A 14,697-nucleotide genomic window follows, 5' to 3' on the forward strand; every position below is an offset into this window, starting at 1 on the left:
GCGAGGCCCGGCCGCGTCCGTGCGCCCCGCCGCCGCCGCCGCCCCCTCGGGCCGCGCAGTTAAAGGGACCGCCGGCCCCGGGTTGAGCGCGCCCGCCGGGGGGCGCCCGAGAGCGGGCGGGGCCTGACGTCACCGGGCCGCTCGCGGCGCAGCGCGAGGCGGGGTTGCGCACGCGCGGAAGGGCTGGAGGGCGGGGTGTGCGCGTGGGTGGTGGGGCCGCGGTGTCGGCGCCCGCGCAGAACTCCCTACGCTCTCCCGGGCCCCGCCCCTGGCCCCTGCCTCGGGCCCCGGGTGCCCGACCCCGCGCGCGGGGACGCCCACAATGTGCTCGGGCCGTAGCCCCTCCTGGGCCTAGGGTCTCGGCCGGTGGGCGGACAGGGGCGCGGCCCCCGGAGGGAGGTGGCTGAGGACCCTCCGGAAGCAGCCCTGCTGTCAGAAGGGAGACCCCGCCCCAGGCAACGCCAAGTCCCCCGCCGAGGCCCCCAGGGGTCGACTACAGAACCCAGAAGGTTCCGGAGAGCCGGAGGGCTCCGGGGTCCGTGGTGCTCAAAGTCGGGGGGCGCCCTGGTCACGTCCGCGGGCAGCAGGGGGGCAGCACGGGAAGCTGAGGATACTTCGGTCCGGGCCGGGAGCCAAAGACAACTCGGTCTCTGCGCCCCGGCGCCCACTGCGTGCTCGCGCGCCCTCTACCGGGCCCCACGGAGGCTCCGCGAAACACGGGCCAAGTGCCTGCGGGTGCTCGCGTGGAGGCGGGGTGCGAGTGTGAACATGTGTATGTGCGGCTGAAGGCAACAGCCGGGGTCACCGGCAACGGCGCGCACGCACGTGTGCACAGAGGTGCCCGGGGAAGGTGTTGCTGGCAGCAGGTGAAGATCACCCCCACCCGCACCACCGCCTCTGTCGATCCACCAGCCTGGGGTCCTGTGTGGACCAGGGGAGACCCAGAGCAGCGCCCCTCGGGCTGTGGAGGCTCCAACCACACGCTGACCCCACTGGAGGTGGAGGGTCTCCCCCATCCCAGGAGGAAGACTTGAGGCCAGTAGAGAGAATCCCACATTGGTGAGAGTAAAGAACAGGAGAGTCTCTAGGATAGGAAGGTGGAGGATGCATGATGCCCCTTGCGACCTGTCCCCAGCACTCCCCCTGAAGCTGGTTGGAGCCTGGAGCTGTCCTAGCTGCCTAGTCATGACCATCCTTGGGCAGTGGATCAGCACAGGAAGAAGCCTATCAGTCCACCACTGACTGGAAGAGCCAGACTTTGAAGGAAAGCCCCTGAGCCCAGGCTAGGGACCATCCCCAGGTCAGCCTAGGCCAAGGGCGCTGACCTGCATCCCCCTAGGCTCTGGTGGGGAGAGTGGACAGGGCTCTGTGAGGTGGGCACCCGCTCAGCAAAGCCTGCACCATCTCCCCTTGGGTCTCGGTTTCCCCAGAGGTAATCTGAGGAAGCCAGGTAGTGGCTGGCTCTCTGCTGGGCGTCTAGGGGAGGGAGACAGGCCCCACCCTGAGAGCTCCCAGGGGACCAGCATCCCCCAGGCCAGACATGAATGACTGCTGGTCTCACAGATGTAGGGTCTGATGTCCCATCTGTGCTCTGCCCACCCCCCCTCAAGCCTCTCTTTCTCACCTGGCTGCCCAAGTCCTATGAGAGAGGCTGGTAGCCAGAGGCCAGAGCTGACTCTGTGGTCAGGCAGGCACACTGCAATGGAGAGTGAGTTTGTGGTCCGAGCAGTGCAGCTACTGTGGGGCCAGGGGTCACAGGCTGGGAGGGAGGCACATTTTCAAGCAAGCCACAGCTCCGTGGCCCAGCCTCCCTCCCTGCCTTTGCCACTGTGGGACCCTTGCAGGTGTGTAGTGAGGAGACAGCCACACTGAGGTGCTGTCTGAGCATCTCACATCCAGAGTCTGGACATTCAGATAAAAGCCTGAACCTAGGATGCCCACCACAAACTCCTGCCTTGTGTCTCCTGCAGTATCTTTTAAAATGACCACTCAGAATTGAGCCTACAAAAAATTAGTGACCACCATCCCAACCACCTTATAAGTAATAGGAGTATGCTACCCTGCTGTCTGTCTCCTGATCTGGAATGGAGAACTACCCTTCTGAAGCCTTGCTCACTGCACCCCTGTCCTGGGATCTGTAAGTAACACATCCTTTGACTTTACTCCCTTCACGTGAGTGTCCTGGGCCTTCCTCACAGCCGCCCCGGGGTTTTCACTTCCCCAGAGTGGGAGCTCCGATGCCAGGTCACCTGCTGGCCCTGTGTGGCTGGCTTGTGCCCCTAATTCAGCCAGACATAATCTGCATGTTCTCCACACACCACCCCAGGGTTTCCAGCACAGGGTGACAGACATCATTTCCCGCTTCCTGCTGCCCTGGAAGAGTTTTGGGGGATGGAGTCAGGGCTGGGGAAACACAAGGGCTTCTTCCTCCTGCAGCCCCCTCCCATCCCCCTCACAAGCCTTTGGTGCCTACTCCTGCTTCCCCCGCTTTATCCTCACACATCTAATCCCATTTTGGCATCTGCTTCTCAGAGGGCTGTCCTCTGAGCATGTCCAGGCTCCCCCCCTCCACGTCCAAATAAGCCCTCAGAAGAGAATCTAGAACTCCTTTACAACCAGGAAGAGTGCCATAGGATTGGACCGGATGTTGCTCTTCCCAGGATACCTGGACTCAGACTTTCCACTCAAAGAAATGGGTGGTGACAGCAGGGCTTCAGATGAAGGAAAGCATTTCGAGGTTCCCAAGGCCCAGACTCTGCCCCCCAGGATATGAAGTAGGAGCCACAGAGGCATACCTGGGGCCAAGTCTAAAAATCATGGAGTCTTTATTGTGATGGTGGCAGTTTCCCAGGAGCAAATGTGGGGTGTTGGGGGTGGCAGCACAAGCCACTCTAGAACCATCTTTACCCCTCCCCTGTCCTCAGGCAAAACAGAAGCCAAATGAGGTCCCAGCCCCAGACTCCAGCCCAAGGAGGTGCTGCGGGAGGGGGGTCAGAGTCAAAAGTCACATGGAGCCCAGTGACTGTCAAGGCACTTGCTGGAAACAAAGCTGGAATAGGGTGGAAGGCAGAGAAGAAGCCCCAGGTAGCCCAACACAGAGCAGAGGGGAATTAGTCTGGGGCCTGGAGTGTGCAATCCTCAGATCCCAGCCGTAGGCTCCCCCTAGAAAGGGGTGAAGAAGGGGCCAGGGTGCTAGCCCTGAGGCTGACCTGAGCTCCAAGAGCCCCACTGAGCCCCAGCCCATAGTGGCAGGGGCCAGGAGAGCCTGAAGGACTGGTGAACATCAGCAGGGCTGTGCCTGGGTTGGGGGAGGGGCGGGACCACCAGTGAGTGTGGGAGCCAGCAGGCACCTGCTGAGGGCTGGTGAAGGGGCAGCTGCAGCTCCAGCAGAATCCCAGAGCCCGCTGCTGCTTGTGAGGATTGGGATGGCTCCCGGGAGAGGGGTCTGGAGACAGCCTTGCTCTGTGCCAGTCCAGGCCAAGTTCTAGGACAGCGGGACCAGCCGCTGGAAGGGGGTCGGGTGAGCCACATGAGGGTCAGGAGGTCATCCTCCAAGATGGACAGATAGGAGTTGGCAGGGCTGCTGGCCCAGCCAGGAGCCCAGGATCACCTTATTTGCAGTACTCCTTTCGGAACTCTGGAAGCCAAGGGAACAGGCGGGTGTCTGCCCTCTATCCCTCTATCACAGGGGTAAACACAAGGCAGACATCTAGCAGGACTGCCCAGGGACTCCTGCCCCTGGGGCTGGCTAGTGATTGTGGGTGGGTGAGGTATGGGCCCAGCCCTCCTAGTCACTCACCTCTGTCCAAGTCAATGTTCTTGATGGGCAGTGGGCTGTGGCCCAGCTCAGCCCTCTCCTTCAGGATGTTGTTTTTGTAATCTGGTGCAGGGAAAGAGCAGGGTGAGGCCCCCCCACCCCAGAGATGTGCCTCCCCTAGCTCAGGCCTGGGAGCCACAGCCTTCACCTTGGTTCTGGGGCCATCCCTCACCTAATTGGATGTCCTCACTCCTGTAAAGAGCCTGGTCTCCTGTGGCCACAGCAAACTCTGCCATGTTCACATCCTTCCTGGAGGTGGGAGGGTGGTGGGCAGTTAGAGCAGAGCGGGGTGGGGGTGGGGGTCTGGTTCCCAGGAGAGCCTGGAGGGGGCACTCACCCCTTTGACTTCCCCGACTTCTTGTTGGAGTATTCGTAGCCTGGGGAGGAAGACTCATGGTGGGCCCAGTCTCACCCCCTCCCCAGCTCCCTCAGCCCTGAGGAAGCCTCCCATCCCTGCTTACTCTCTGCTCAAGCCACCGCACCCCACACCCCGCCTCTGGTCAGGGAAGGCTTCCTAGCTCTGGCCTCAACCGTGCGGGATGGAGCCCCAGCTACCTCCGCGGCGACGCTGCCGGGTGGCCAGGATGACGGTGATGAGCAGCAGGATGAAGAGGAGCAGGGTGGCCAGCACGTAGCCCAGCTGCTGGAAGAAGTGGGCGCGGCCCTCGGGCACTATGACGTTGATGACGCTGCGGCCGCGCTCCAGGGTGGGATCTGCACGGGCCGTGCGGGGGCGGTGTCAGGGAGCGCGCCCGGGACCCACAAGGCGTGCGCCCTATCCAGGCCGCCCCTGCGGTGCGGGGCCCAGGAAGGCATGGACGGGAGGGGGCCTCCCCTCGGCTAACAGGGGGGAGGCCCGGGAGGGGGACAGGGAGGGGCCCCGCGGCACCTGGGCCAGGGGCGCCGCTGTGGCTGGAACCGTTGCCCGGCGAGTCCCGCGGGGGCAGCTCAGCGACGGGCTCGGTGACTGTCAGGTGGAAGATGCGGCGCTCGTGCAGGCCGCAGTAGTGATGGTGCAAGTGGCAGGAGTATGTGCCCTCGTCAGCTGGCTCCAGCGGGTCGATGCGCAGGGAGAAGTCGCCGCGCGCAAAGGCGTCCGCCCCCACCGCCACGCGGTCGCGCAGGAAGGGCGGCCCGTAGGCTCGGCGCTCGCCCGACGCGTACAGGTCCAGCAGGCGGTCAGCGCGGTCGTGCGGCACCCCGGGCGGCTGTCGGTCCCAGTGCACAACTTGCTGCGCCTCCTCCAGGTGCCGGTCGGTCCACACGTGCGCCCGGTTCACGCAGGTGAGCAGCGCGGGCGAGCCGCGCTCCACCACCAGCACCTCCTTCTCGCCGTCCCAGTGCGCGCCGGCCTCCCGGGCTGGGGGTGCAGGTGGGTCAGCGCCGGCGGGCGGGGAGGGAGCCCGCAGGGGCGCGTCCCGGGGCGGGCGGGGTGGGGGGCACACTCACGGTTGTCCGTGACCTCCAGGCGGACGGCCAGGGTCTCGAACAGGTGGCAGTAATGGTGGTGCAGGTTACAGGTGTACAGGCCTGCGTCGGCCTCCTCCACCGCTGCGAGCCGGCGGAAAGCCCGGCGGTGAGGTGTGCAGCCGGCCCGCGCCACCCCGCCCCTGCACCGCCCGCCGCGGTGCCCAGGCCCCTTACCGCGGATGAGCAGCGAGAAGTTGCCGTCGCGGAAGGCGGAGAGCGGCAGCTGGAGGCGGCCGCCGTCGCGGGGCTCGTACACGCGTTGCTCGCCCGCGGAGTACATGTCTATGAGTCTGCGGGCCGGTCCGCCGGCGGGGCGGCCGCTGAGGTCCCAGTGGACCACGCGCTGGCGGTCGTGCAGCCGGTCCTGGGTCCACACCATTCTCGGGCTCTGGCAGCGCAGGACGGCCAGGGCGCCCGCCGCCCAGCTCACTGTGGACTCGGACACCACGGAGCTGGCGGCTGGCACGGGCCCTGAGGGCACTGGGGGGGGGGAGGAGTCACTGGGGGAGGGATAGGACCCAAGGAGAAGGTGTAGGGTGGGCCTGGCAACACAGGAGGGGAACTGTTGTGGTTTCCAGGGGAGGGTGGTCACTAACCTGAGGACAGAAGGACAGCAGAACCTAGAAGAAGAAGAGAGTCGCACTGGGGAGGGGATGACCTGAGCCTTTGCATCCAGGTCACCCACCCAGCCCCGGGCCCCCCACTTGGCTGCCTGGGTCCATTATAGTCCTTGCTGAGGTGGGTGTTAATGACACCCTCTTTATATACATATATAGGTTTTATTTATTTGAGAGAGAGAGAGAGAGCACACATGCGAGGGCAAAGGGGGGGAGGGGCAGAGGGAGAAGCAGACTCCCCCTGAGCAGAGAGCCCAAGGCAGGGCTGGATCCCAGGACCCTGAGATCGTGACCTGAGCCGAAGGCAGACGCTTAACCAGCTGAGCCACCCAGGTGCCCCGTTAATGACACCTCTTTTTTTTTTTTTGCATTTACAAGTTTATTACAAAGCATACAATTCAGGAATAGCCAGATGGAGGAGATACATAGGGCAAGGCATAGGTTGAGGGGCGGGGGGGGGGGGGGGGGGGCAGGCAGGCGCTGTGTGTGCAGCAATGACCCTCTTAATAGGTGGGGATAAAGTCAGAGAAGCCAAGCAGACAGGATGGGGGAGGGGGCTCCTTTAGCCCCACATGGTGCAGGCACGTCTCCCATGGTCCCCACCTAATCCTCACTGCCACCTGCCTAGACCGTGGGACGGCTCTTCCCCTTTAGGGGGTGAATGGTGGAACCAGCTGTGGAGTGTGTGCTTGTCACCAAGGGCCACCCTCGGGAATGGTGGCCCTTGTCACCATCCTGCAGCAAGGCCATGAGCATGCCAAAGCGTGAAGCTCAAGGCTGGTTTCGGGGGCTCCCGCACATTCGTATCCAATAAGGTACATGCACCTGCCAAGAGCCATGCCACACACGCCCTCAAGAGTCCTCAGACATCTGGGCACCCTGCCCCACACCCAGGTCTCAGGGCTGGAGCCCCCTCAGCCGTCCTGAAGAGCAGAGGTCTGAAGCACGAGCAGGCTGGACTGTCCGCACCCCACAGGCAAGTTCCTGCTCCAGAGATGGGCTGAGCGCCCGGGACCAGGAGGAATGTGCTGGGTCAGCAGGCCAGCCCAGGAGGCGGGCTCAGGGGGCCTGGGAGCCAGGGGGGGACTTGAGCAGACCCTGTGAGCCCTACCATTCCCAGGCCCTCAGAGTCCCCAACCTACTCCTGGCCACCTGAGGGGCTTCCTGGAAGAGTGGGGTGGGGGAGGGACCCCAGGGAGAGGCACCCGCCACCTCAGCCTCCCTGCCCTTCTTGGCCCTCTGGCTCCCGAATCCGTGTGGTGGAGATCTAACATAAAACCTCACACCCTTCTGTGTCCTGGGGACCCCTTATTCCTGGTGAGCGGCCACCTTGAGCCCCCCCACCCTGACCCAGCCCCTTCCCGGCAGGGGGAGCGTCGCACTCCTCCCCACTCGAGCTCAGACAGGCAGCTCTGACCAGAACACAAACTCCGAAGACGCTCAGGCTTCCAGTGCGGACCCCCACCCACCCCGCACTCACTCTGCAGAAGTACAAGTTCCCAGACCGTAACTTGGGACCGCAGCTCCATGGCGCCCGCCTGGCCCGCCTGCCTCGCTTTGTCTCACTTCTGCTCCAACTCTCCAGAAAAACAGCCCGGCCCCCTCCCCCTCCTTAGCACCCACCATGACATCACGGAGCCCTGGGCGGGATCGACAGCCTGCAGACCGCCCCCTCTGGCTCCTGCTGGCCCCTAGTCCTCCCCAGATCCTTGGCTGGCCCAGTGGGGAGGGGTAGGAACACGGCCCCGTGTCTGACAAAGTGAGGGGAAATCAGAGCAGAGACCCTGCCCCTCCTCTGGCCCAGGTCCTTGAGAGGGGCCAGGAGCCCAGCCCTTGGAAGGGCAGGAGGGCTGAGGGCATGGTTCCAGACGCCGGATGCCATGGGGGTGGCTGTGACATATGAGGCCCTTTGGGGCTGCTACAGGGCTGGGGTTCTGGGGTGGACATCACCTCATGTCCACCTCTGTCAGGGAACCCTGGCCCAGGGTGGTCCCCTGTGTGGACAGTGTGGGCAGGACCCCCGCTTTGTGCTTGCTGTGGAGCTTGAGGCATCCCTCCTAGCAGAAAGGCATCCGGGGGCTGGGACCCCCAAGAAGCCCAGGGTGCCACACCTACAGCTCTTCCCCTCTTCCTCTCAGCCTCCTCTGGGGGCTGCATTTCTTCATTTGTGAAAGGAAAAGAACAGTCACACCAGCCCTGGGGGGCGCGGGGGCGGTGGTAAGCCGGGCAGGGGGCTCCCTTAGGACAGCATGTTGGGCCCTACTGTCCATCAGTCATTTTTACCACCCAAAGGGACCTGCCAGGGCATGAGGGTGGGGACCCTGAGCACTGAGGGGCAGCGTTTGACTAGCCCCTCCCCTCTGGCCTGGACCCCCATCTGCGCACCATCAAGGGCAGAGCTTGGTGTCCCTGAAACCAAACCCTGGCTAAGATGCTCCCCGCCCAGAGTGGAGGAGGGAAGGCGGGTATGGGAGCCTCCCCCATGGAAGGCACAAATTTGAAGCTCTGGGAAAACTTACAAAGTCACATAAAAAAATCCAAAATAACAGATCACACACTGTGTACCAAACCCACTCTTTCTAGTTAAGCAAACCTCAAAAAGAAAAAAAGGGGAAAAAAATGTAAACAACCACCAAAACCCACAGTGCATGTTTTAGACTATTCATTTGAATAGAATTATGGTCACAGGCCCCAGTCCCTGGTGGGCAAGGGCCTCGCCCTTGAACCCTGTCCTGGTCCCCAGTTCCTCAGACAAGCAAGGACCCCAGTCTGGCTGGATTCTCCAGCTTCAGGCAAGGTGGGGAGACTGTCAGGGCTGCAGCAGAGGGAATGAGGACCAGCCATGAGGATGTGAGGAGCACCCCCTAATGGACCCATTTCCTCAGCAAGACTCAGGCCCCTGGGGTTGGAGCGCCGTTTCCAAACTGGAATCAGAGCCCATCCTGGTCTCAGCCCCTCCCTGGGCCTTTCATTCTGGAAAAACAAGCCCCGCCTGGCTGGCCTTGAGGCCTGGGCTCTCCTCCTGTTTTTTTAACTGGTTTATATTAGCTGGTGACCTCCCTTCTCTGTGCCTCGCCCATGTCTCTCCGTCTCTGTCCTCTGTTCCCTCCTCTGTCGGCTGGGCGGTCTCTCTCCCATGGAGGGAAGATGTCCAGGCAGTGCTGGAGGGAGGCAGAAATGGCCCAGCGCCCGCCCCTCTGTCTGGAAGGGGACGGGGTCAGCTCGCAGCCCTGAGCCAGGAGCCTATGGGTGCCCTCCCTCTCCCAGCAGGTTCCCTGGCCTTGGGCCCTGTGGGGCCCCCACGGTGGAGACTCAGCCCTCAGCTCGGTCCAAATGCATAAGTCTGCAGGGGCTGCCACTGGGGGGAAGCTGGCCCCCATGCACCACTGGGCAGGAATGGACAGAGGCAGTGGAGAGCTGCAACCCCCTCTTCCCTGCCCCTCTCTGCCTGAGGCCAGCAAAGAGCTGGTGTCCTGTCCCCGCTCTTGGCAGTTAGTAGCCACAGATGAGAGTGGAGGTCCAGCGGGCCACCTGCCCCTCCCCTGGCCAAGGCCTGAGACCTCCTGCTCATTTCCCGGTCTCGCCTGGCACGTCCATTCCTCGGGAAGAGAACACACCAGGACAAAGCCACTGACCTCACCATGGTCCCACCCTGAGCTCTGGCCAACCCCCCCCCCACCCCCCACCCCCCCGCCAGACTGGAGCCCTGTACCCACCTCCCCTCTTCTAGGAGGTGTGGCTGGACAAGGCAGGGGTCAGCCAACCAGCCCCGCTAAGAATCTGGTTCTGGCTTCTGCTCCCGGGGACTCGGACATTCCAGGCAGCCAGGCTCACTGGGAGGAGAAACCACAGGCACTCAGAGACGCCACCAGACACAGACACGTGCTCACGCCCACCGTTCTGTCACTCGAGAAATATTCGCTGAGCACCTACTGTGTGCCAGGGAACTGGAAGCTGTCGGAGGGAGGCAGGCAGACGGCAGGCCGGCTCACGGACAGATAAGATCGTTTTCATCCCTGGGAGAAGTGTCAAGAGACGAAAACACGGCAGACTCTCCCTCCATAGGACTGACCGGGACGGCCTCCGAGGGAGTGACACCCACAGGTAAATGTCAGGCCAGTGCCTGGGGAAGCTGTCTCCCTGATGAGAGAGCAGAGCTGGGGGCATGGGGAGGTCTGTGGGGACCCCAGTCTGGCTCTCATGCTCAGTGAGCAAGATAGGGGCTTGGAGGGTCTAAGTGAGGAGGATGTGGCCTGGGGGTGCAGGAGTGTGCGATGGCTTAGAGCTGGTAGGGTTTATATGAACACACAAGGAAAACAGTCCTCCAAGGGCCAGGTGGCATGATGTCCGGGCCCCCGGGGGGCACACCCCGTGTCTTCCCCTTTAGTGTGGGCAGGAGCCGAAACAATGCCGGAAGGGCCTTTTGCACCCACATGACGAAGTGCTGGGACGCCACTCTCCGACAGGGTCTCCGTCCTGCTGCCTGCAGTCATCTGGCCACTCTGAAAGGGCCTTGCAGGGACCATGTGGGCGGCCCCCAGCCAACAGCCAAGAAGAAAGTGGACCTCAGGCCTACAACAACAAGGAACTGGACTCCGCCCGCCCCCCACATGAGCGTGGGAGAGGGCCGCGCTCAGGCCCGGACGCAGCCCCGGCAGACACCGATTTCACCTGGGAGGCCCTGAGCCAAGGGCCCAGAAAACTCGCATCCACATGTCTGACCCAGGGAAGCCGTGTAATAGTGAATGTGTTGCATTAAGCTGCTCAATTTGTGGCAATTTGTGGTACAGTGAGAGAAGACAAACATAACTATCTCCGGAACAGAGCGAGGCCAGGGCTTAACCCAGCAAAAGGCACATATTTCGCAAGGAGAAGGGACTGGTTCCTCAGTTTGGGGCTGGCTGCTGGCTGCAGCATGTGGTGCAGGGCAGGCCACGAGGCTGAGGCCACATGGAGAGCCACGTCACAGACTGCAAGCTCGCGCAACTTCACTGACAAGTTTCTGCCAGTTGTAACCATTCTGGGAAGGGCCACTTGCATATGCATTGGCCCTTCCTCTGGAGGCCTGAGGGCTTGCCACACCGTGGCCTCTCACGCCACGAGGCAGGGAGCTCCGCACATCCGGGGTCTGAAGAGCTGAGTGTGTCCCTCAGGAGAGCTGTTGACTGTGAGGGCTCTGGCTGCCTTCTGGTGAGGACCACAGGTCGATGACATGTCAGGTCGGGCTGAGAGGTCGTCGAGGCATTGAGACACTGATTTGAGAAGAGAGGACAGGCACCCGCCTGGCTCGGTCGACGGAGCGTGTGCTCTCCATCTCCAGATTGTGAGTTTGAGCCTCGAGTTGGGTGTAGAGAGGACTTAAAATAAAATAGGGGTGTCTGGGTGATTCAGTCGTTTAAGTGTCCGACTCTTAATTTCAGCTCAGGTCATGATCTCAGGGTAGAGGGCTCTGCACTCATTGGAGAGTCTGCCTGAGATTCTCTCTCCCTATGCCCCCACCAACTCATGCCCTCGCTCTCTCTCAAAAAAAAAAAAAAAACTTAAAAAAATAAGCAAAAATACAGACAAGAATATGGAAATATAGAAACATTGTGTCATGGACTAGCCAACTTTCCTTTTTTTTTTTTAAGATTTTATTTATTTGACAGAAGAGAGAGAGAGCACACAAACTGGGGGAGTGGGAGAGGGAGAAGCAGGCTTCCCACGGAGCAGGGAGCCCGATGCGGGGCTCGATTCCAGGACCCTGGGATCATGACCTCAGCCAAAGGCAGACACTTAACAACTGAGCCACCCAGGCACCCCGTGCACGTGATTCCTTTGAGCATCTCAGCTTTACATTGAGCGTGGGGTCGAGCTCTCCCAGCAGGAATGCTGCAGGAGGAAGGGGTTCTCCTGTGTGTCGGGCTGGGCTGGGTTGGTCAGTGGTGTCATGCCCACGACACACTGTCCCTTGGCCATCTCGAAGCCTTGACCTGGCCACAGTAATCTTCCTGCAGTGCTCTCAACAGGGAAACCAGCACCCCGCCCCCCTCCGCAGTGTGCCTCGGGCCCACGCAGCCTGGAAGGTTCCCATCACCTCGCATGCCCAGCACCCCCACCCATACCCTCACGTACTCTGCCTCATCATGTGGATCTTGGGCTAAGCTGAATGTGTTCCTAGACTGCCTACTTCGAGCCATGGTGGGGATCAGCCCGAGACCCACAGGGAGGTCCCAAAGAAGCTGAGTCTAGGTGAGAGACATGCTCTTCCTGATCCAAAGAGGAAGCAACTGGTACAAAGGGGCCCCAGAGCCCTGACGTGGTCCCTTGAGACAGTGTGGCAGGTGTCCAGGTATGGTCATGTGGCAGCTTGTCCAAGGACGCTGTTTCCCACAGTATCGACAGTCAAAAGTCCCTGAAACAGCCACTCATATACCGGCCCTTTTGATCTTTCTTCCAGAACAGTCCATTTCTAATTTGCAGTTTGTAGCAGGTAAGTGTGAGGAAAGCAGAAACCACCACTGGCTCACCAAGCTGGACAGAACGTGCAAAGGTCAGAGGGCAAAATCTCTCTTGTGCAACATACTCTCCAAGGATTTGGTCAACAGTGACTCTGAGCATTACAACATTTAACGGGCTGGGAGGACACTAAAAACTACCAGGCGCTTTTAGTTGGCCCCGTGGTGTCCTGACTGCCCAGCAAGAGCACGGGAACAGAAATGAAGCTCATCTGTGGACAAGACTACGCCAGTCCTTCGCTTCAACAGAAACCGGCAAAGCTGCTCAAACACAGCAATGGTAACAGCACGACTTCTGGATATAAACAGCCTAGGAAGATGGAGCATTTCTTACTTGACTTTCCCATCACTCAGGCCTCATACTATGTGATGAGGTGATTAAAATATGTTAATAAATCATTTACTTCTCTGTACTAGTCCTCCTTTTGTACAACAAGAGAGGTGGCCTTTGTTTTGCCAACAGAGACAGGTGAGGTTGAGCACATGCTGTTCGCTTTTCCATTTCTGACATGAGGCCTGAATTTTGGGAAGGCAACACCGGGAGTTGTGAGAAGGGGCCTGGTAGGAACACGGTCGTCTCAGCTGTAGTTTGTTTTTTTTTTTTAAGATTTTATTTATTTGACAGAGAGAGAGAGAGAGCAGGAACACAAGCAGGGGGAGTGGGAGAGGGAGAAGCAGGCTTCCCACCGAGCAGGGAGCCCAATGCGGGGCTCGATCCCAGGACCCTGGGATCATGACCTGAGCCGAAGGCAGACGCTTAACGACTGAGCCACCCAGGCGCCCCTTATTTTTATTTTTTAAAGGATTTTATTTATTTATTTGTGAGAGAGAGAGCACAGATGGAGAGGGAGAAGCAGACTCCCCGCTGAGTAGGGAGCCCAACGTGGGGCTCGATCCCAGGACCCTGAGATCATGACCTGAGCCGAAGGCAGACGCTTAACGACTGAGCCACCCAGGCACCCCAGCTGTAGTTTTAATCAGGGTGGAGATATGTAAAACGAGCACAGGTTTGAAATGATTAGCAGGAGCCTTTGCCCCCTAAGATATGAGGACCATTTGGTAACAGATTCGAGCCGTGGTGGGCATCAGCCCGAGACCCACAGGGAGGGCCCAAGGAGGCCGAGGCTGGGTGAGAGAGATGCTCTTCCGGATCCAAACAGGAAGCAACTGGTTTCCTTCTCTTTATTATTCTAGATACACCTGCTCAGTTTAACAACATCCTTCTGCCTCTCTGTGAATGTGTTTCCATGTTCTACATGACATATCTATGCTGTCCACTTTAGTTCGTCTCTATTCAACTGTATGTGACACAACATATATGTCAAACTTTACCATCCAAACTAGACACAATTTGAAAAAAGAACAAATGTTTTTATATAGTGATCACTATTTCTGTAGTCCCTGTCTATGGGAATCTCAGTATCTTTAAAAATTATCCAGCTAGGGGCGCCTGGGTGGCTCAGCTGTTAAGCGTCTGCCTTTGGCTCGGGTCGTGATCTCAGGGTCCTGGGATCGAGCCCCGCATCGGGCTCCCTGCTCGGCAGGAAGCCTGCTTCTCCCTCTCCCACTCCCCCTGCTTGTGTTCCTGCTCTCGCTAACTCTGTCAAATAAATAAATAAATAAAATCTTTAAAAAAAATTATCCAGCTATTTCCTGTATCCTTTGATGCAGAACAAACCACCTTGAAACGAACTGGCCTCCAACTATGAACCGGGGTTGGGGGTTGAGCAGGGAAGCTGTTCCTAGGGTAAGTGGCACCATATGTTTATCAAGATTCACGGAACAGCATAGCTTGGTGTAAACCCCAATGGACGCAAATTCTTAAAAGCTCTTTTAGGAAGTTGGGAGAATCAGAATGTGGCAAAAGCAAGCAAGCAAGCAAAGTACATTTCAAATGAAATGACCTCATTGAAGGGGGTGGGGAAGTGCTGACCCAAGTCACTTTGGGGATGAGAAGAGTTTGCAAGACGAGAGGCCACGAAGTGTGCACAGCCCTGCTCACTAGCTGATAGACTGTTCCCTATGGGCTATGGTTTATCAATTCTGATGTGTCCACCAGAATCAAACAGTTCAGCAAGCGGGTGGCAGACAGTGGCAGCCAGGTTTCTCACTACTTGGGGTTAAGCAAGGAGAGGCGGCTAGAATGACCTGTGCGGTCACGGGTGACAGCTGGAGATCCAGTATCAGCTTGCGTTCAGTGTGGGGTAAACACCAGTGCACACGAGCAGAAGCACAGACGTGCGCGCACAGGACAGCACACGCACGAGCACACGGGACAGCACACGCATGAGCAGAA

General features: G+C 59.7%; 1 protein-coding gene across 1 annotated transcript; it reads right to left on the bottom strand.

The window, feature by feature from the left end:
* Window positions 1–2,808: 2,808 nt before the first annotated feature.
* Window positions 2,809–7,470, bottom strand: MXRA8 (matrix remodeling associated 8). The gene is made up of 10 exons (XM_021683337.2): window positions 7,385–7,470; window positions 5,884–5,907; window positions 5,462–5,767; window positions 5,267–5,368; window positions 4,707–5,177; window positions 4,373–4,531; window positions 4,155–4,194; window positions 3,990–4,066; window positions 3,800–3,880; window positions 2,809–3,637 (listed from the first exon to the last, which is right to left on the bottom strand). Exons 1-10 carry the CDS (start codon window positions 7,431–7,433, stop codon window positions 3,612–3,614), a joined length of 1,335 nt encoding a protein of 444 aa, XP_021539012.1. The 5' UTR covers window positions 7,434–7,470; the 3' UTR covers window positions 2,809–3,611.
* Window positions 7,471–14,697: the final 7,227 nt, after the last annotated feature.

The sequence above is a fragment of the Neomonachus schauinslandi genome, chromosome 4 (assembly GCF_002201575.2).
Source record: "Neomonachus schauinslandi chromosome 4, ASM220157v2, whole genome shotgun sequence".
In the NCBI taxonomy this organism is placed as follows: Eukaryota; Metazoa; Chordata; class Mammalia; order Carnivora; family Phocidae; genus Neomonachus; species Neomonachus schauinslandi.